The sequence below is a fragment of the Zingiber officinale genome, chromosome 2B, assembly GCF_018446385.1.
Source record: "Zingiber officinale cultivar Zhangliang chromosome 2B, Zo_v1.1, whole genome shotgun sequence".
NCBI classification, from domain to species: Eukaryota; Viridiplantae; Streptophyta; class Magnoliopsida; order Zingiberales; family Zingiberaceae; genus Zingiber; species Zingiber officinale.
The window spans coordinates 59,840,520-59,846,114 of NC_055989.1; the positions used below are offsets into that span (position 1 = coordinate 59,840,520).

General features: G+C 33.5%; 1 protein-coding gene across 1 annotated transcript; it reads left to right on the forward strand.

Annotated features, from left to right (window-relative positions):
• Positions 1-389: 389 nt before the first annotated feature.
• On the forward strand, positions 390-3,664 carry LOC122048296. The gene is made up of 2 exons (XM_042609886.1): positions 390-605; positions 2,558-3,664. The coding sequence occupies exons 1-2, from the start codon at positions 390-392 to the stop codon at positions 3,662-3,664; spliced, it is 1,323 nt and encodes a 440-aa protein (XP_042465820.1).
• The last annotated feature ends 1,931 nt before the right edge of the window (positions 3,665-5,595 follow it).

Here is a 5,595-nt window from a genome sequence, read left to right on the forward strand (position 1 = left end):
ACTAGAAGTTGGACTGACAGGGGAGGGCCACTGTTAACGTCCAAGCAGCGGCAACCGACGCGACTGCCGCATCGCCCGCTAGCTGCATGCGTATCCTTCCAAGCCGCCGCCCCGCGACGAAGAGTAGCGCACGAAGAGGCTAGGAAATTAACAAGATTTTCGTCAATCGAGAACGCAACTGGCTTTGACTTTTGGTGGATTCTGTCTTTATTTTTCAAATGAGCATGTGTTGCAATGCCGATAGATAGCTAGCTAGCTGTAGATCAGTCGGCTAGGAATTACGGCAGGCAATCGAGACCGCCACCTTCCTCTCTAGCTATAAGTCCACCGACTTTCTTCCCCTGAAATTCCCCACACGCACACCGCTAATACCTTTAATTTCCTCCGCCATGGAGTACTCCTCCAGCAAAGCGTCCGCCACTCGTACCGCCCTCCTCTTCTTCCTCTTCATCTCTTGCATGCCATCTTTGCATTCGAGAAAACTCCTCACTGAGCCGCCGGTGAAGAACAGTACCGGAGCAGTACTGGAGGCCGCGGCTTTGGTCCTGGCCATGCTCCCCAGGGCCAGCGTTCCTCCATCTGCCCCTGGAGAAGGGGGCAACGGAGTGGGTGGTCCGCATCACGGGGACGGTGAGAGGTTGCTGGGGTCGGTCCCCAGCCCGGGGATCGGCCATTAATTTGCCCGCACGGATTCACTGAAGTGCTCTATTGCATGCTTCTTGGTATCATTATTTTCTTAATTTACTGTGAGAGATTATAGGAGATGATTGAGAATTAATTACATAGATCAATCAGTGACTTCTGTTATTTGTTTGTTCACTCTCAATTCTCAAACATGTATGTATCGATATAGATTTCTCCTCTATGAATATGATCATATATATGTTTATCAGTACTTCCGATCAGTGATCCTTGGCTACCTCTTGATCAGAGGGCAAAACTTCACTGAGAAGTATCCAAACTCAATCTCTTAGTGGCTGGCCTCAACATGCCACCGACACTGATACCAATCAGTCGCTCAAGTTAATTGTGTTCAAATTTGTTTGTTTACTTGTCGAGCTTATTTAAGTATGTTTATTAAAAAGATTAACCGGTAACTCTGAACACTAAAAGTATGAATCACTTCTTCAGTCGTCCCGTGCTTTCTGGTACAGGCATTAATTATATGCTCTCGATGGGTAAGGTTAAGTTTGAGATCTTCAGTTAAAATTTAAATGGGTGTGATTGATGTTATCATATATAATTTTGATTATAAAATTATAAAATAATAATATGATTTAAAAATAAAATATAATTTAATATTATTCAATCTTTGGAATACTCAATTTAGAAAAAATAAAATTGGAAAAAAAATAATTTAAGATTTTTTTTAACTCCAAAATCACATAAAACTTCACACTTTAATGTATATTCCGGATTATATCCTCTATTTATTGACATGATAGGCATACCTTATTACTTGAGAATAACTCATTTAAACCAAATAAGATTAAATAATATAATCTTAGATAGATATATAATTAAAATTATCAATAATAATCTTCAATCAAACATGCCCTAAGTGACTTAGATTTAATTAAACTTTTGAAATCTACAATAAAAAATGTAAAATTTCATTTCTTTTACCATTGTGTCTATTGAGGGACGCGTTTAAAATTATAAAATTTTCAAAAGACACATGTAACTTTTAGATTTCCCAAAGGTTGTATTTGTTTTTAATTTTACTTCTTCTATCAACCACTATAATGTTTCATTCAAAGAGTATTACCACTGTGATATTACATTTTAGCATCTATTTTTGGTGTTGATTTTCAAAAATCAACACCATATTAGTGTTGCATTTTAAAAATCAACACAACTTTAGTATTTATTGTATAAATTTAAAACAAATACTATAGTAATATTGATTTTGAAAATGTAATACCATAATGCTACTATTCTTTGAATGCGTCACCATAATTGTTGGTGGAAGAGATAAAATGAAAAAAAATATTATAAAATAAAGTATGTGGATGTCCATAACCCCCAATGACTTCATAAACTCCCTCATCTACATAATCTATCTTCTTTTAAACTCCTAAGTTATATAAATTCATGAGGAGTTTAATATGATTGTATACCTATAAATACATATGTATATGTTCATTTTATGAAGTAAGAAAAAGAGAGAGAAAAAGAAAAGGTTAATAATATTTCCTTTTCATATGCAGTTGTTTATATAATTTTATAACACGTTATCAGCACGAAGAGCTCTACTTTTCTTTTAAATCAGTTATAGGTAATATAAAAAAAATGTATATATATATTTTTCTCAATCAAAATTATTCACATGCCAAGAAGTTAAATTTATAGTTTCTTTATCATTTATTAGCTATTATCCGATTAATTATTAGTTAGTTACTTATTTGTATGATTTGCAACATTTTAAAATTGTTACAATATTTTATAGTTAAGTATTACCAAATCATCTTTTGATTATATTATGTTTTATCATTTATTAATAAATATATATGATGCACGATAATTATTATTAATAATTTAGTTTTCTTTGTAATAGATTCTTACTTTGTCAAATCTTTCAAAGTTAGAGTTTGTGGCTCTTGACATTTCGGGAAAAAATTATCTATCGTGGATTTTGGATGCGGAGATTCATTTGGATGCTATGGATCTTGGAGACTCCATAAAAGATGGAAATAAGGAATCTTTACAAAATCGTGCAAAAGCAATGATATTCATTCGTCACCATCTTCATGAAGCATTGAAAATTGAATATTTGACAATTAAAGATCCACTTGAGCTATGGAATAATTTGAAGGAAAGGTATAGCCATTATAAAACCGTGATTCTTCCAAATGCTCGTTATGAATGGATTCATTTACGTTTACAAGATTTTAAATCTGTAAGTGAATATAACTCAGCAATGTTTAGAATTAGCTCAAAATTAAAATTATGTGGTGAAAAAATTACTGATGAAGATATGTTGGAAAAAACATATTCTACCTTTCATGCATCTAACATGCTCCTGCAGCAGCAATATAGAGAGAAAGGTTTTAAGAAATATTCTGAGTTGATTACACGTCTTCTGGTGGCTGAGCAAAATAACGAGCTTTTGATGAAAAATCATGAGATCCGTCCAACTGGTGCTAGTCCAATCTCTGAAGTGAATGAGATAACTAGTAAAAATGATAAACGCCAGCACAGACAAAAATTTCATCATGGTCGTGGTCGTGGTCGTGGTCATGGTCGTAGATACAGAAATGATCGATCTCAAGATAATCATGATGGTTATAATAAAAGAAACACAACAACTCACCAGAAGTGGGTTAATAATAATGTTCACCAAAAGTGGACAAATGACAATGGTAAAAGGGTTCAAAGTGGACAAGATAATGACGAAAAAAAATCAGAAAATTCGTGTTATGGATATGGCATGAAAGGGCATTGGTCACGTACTTGTCGTACGCCAAAATACTTTATTGATCTCTACCAAACCTCTTTAAAGGGCAAGGCAAAAGATATAGAGACCAATGTTGTCTTTCAAGACAATAACACAATTGTTGGTCTTTCTATGACAACACATTTGGATGTTTCTGATTTCTTTGCAGATCCTGATGGAGGGATAGACAATTTGACTGGAAATGAAGATATTTATGGAAATGTCTAAATTAATCAAATATTTTAAAATAAATTAGTTCATTTGCTATTATGTTTTCTTTTACTAATCTTTTAGTTGTTTCTCATTATGTATCTCTTTTGTTTTAATGAAGAATATCATGGCTTTTGGATTAAATAATAGAGATTTATGCCTTATTGATAGTGCAACGACACATTCTATATTCAGAAAGAAAAAATATTTTTCTTATTTAGAAATGGGTGAAAGTAATGTTAATACAATATCTAGTACTACAAATATTATTGAAGGTTCTGGAAGAGCTAATATATCATTATTTGGAGGAACAAAATTTGTTATTGACAATGCATTGTTATCTCCTAAGTCTCAAAGAAATTTGCTAAGTTTTAAAGATATTCGTCAAAATGGATATCACATTGAAACATATGATGAGAATATTGAATATCTCTATATTACAAAATTAGTGTTGGGTAAGAAACATGTATATGAAAGATTACCCGCTTTCTTATCTGGTTTGTATTACACAATAATATATGCAGTAGAAACAAATGCAATAGTAAATCCAAAGTTTACTGATTCAAATGATTTTATACTTTGGCATGACCGATTGGGACATCTTGGTTCTACAATGTTTCAAAACATTATCAAGAATTCACATGGACACCCATTAAAGAACTAGAAGATTCTCCAATTTAATGAATTCTCATGTTCTGCTTGTTCTCAAGGAAAACTTATTATGCGGCCTTCACCATCTAAAGTTGGAATTGAATCCCCTACATTTTTGGAATGTATACAAGGTGATATATGTGAGCATATTCACCCACCATGTGGACCATTTAAATATTTTATAGTGCTAATTGATGCCTCTACAAGATGGTCACATGTATCAGTATGTTTATTATCAACTCGCAACCTGGCGTTTGCGAGATTGCTCGCCCAAATAATTCGGTTGAGAGCTCAATTTCCAAAATATTCTATCAAGAAAATACGTCTTGATAATGCCGGTGAATTTACATCCCAAATATTTAACGACTATTGTATGTCTTTTGGAATAACTGTTGAACATCCTGTTGCTTATGTTCATACACAAAATAGTTTAGCTGAATCATTTATTAAACGCCTCCAATTAATAGCTAGACCATTGATTATGAGAACTAAGCTTCCTACAACTATTTGGGGTCATGCTATTTTGCATGCAGCAACACTTATACTTATCAGGCCAACCAGTTATCATATATTCTCTCCTTTTCAATTGACTTTTGGTCAAGAGCCTAATATATCCCATTTGAGAATATTTGGATGTGCAGTATATGTGCCAATTAACCCACTACAACGCACTAAAATGGGACCCCAAAGGAATTGGGAATATATGTTGGATATGATTCTCCTTCAATTATAAGATATTTGGAACCAATGACAGGAGATGTTTTTACGGCGCAATTTGCTAACTATCACTTTAATGAAACAATTTTTCCAAAGCTAGGGGGAGAAAATAAAGAGTTTCCCAAAGAAGTCACTTGGCATGCATCATTATCGCAATTTGATCTTCGTACAAATCAAAGTGAACTTAGAGTTCAAAGAATAATACATTTGCAAAATATTGCAAATCAATTGCCTGATGCGTTCACTGACTTGAAGAGAGTGACTAAGTCGTATATACTAGCTATTAATGCTCCGACTCATATTGTTGTACCAATTGGACAATCAATTAATGAGATTACAACTTGCCTGAAGCGTGGTAGACCAATTGGTTCTAAAGATAAAAATCATCGAAAAAGGAAAGGAGCAACTAATCAAGATGTTCATTTTGAAGCGCCTAAGTCTCCTATAGAGACAACTGACATAACTTTTGATAAAACTCTAGAAGAGGTCCAGATACTTGAAAATAATGAAGAAATCTTAATAAATTATGTCAGGACGATCAAGATTAGGTATCGACAATAAATTTGCATACAATGTAGAGC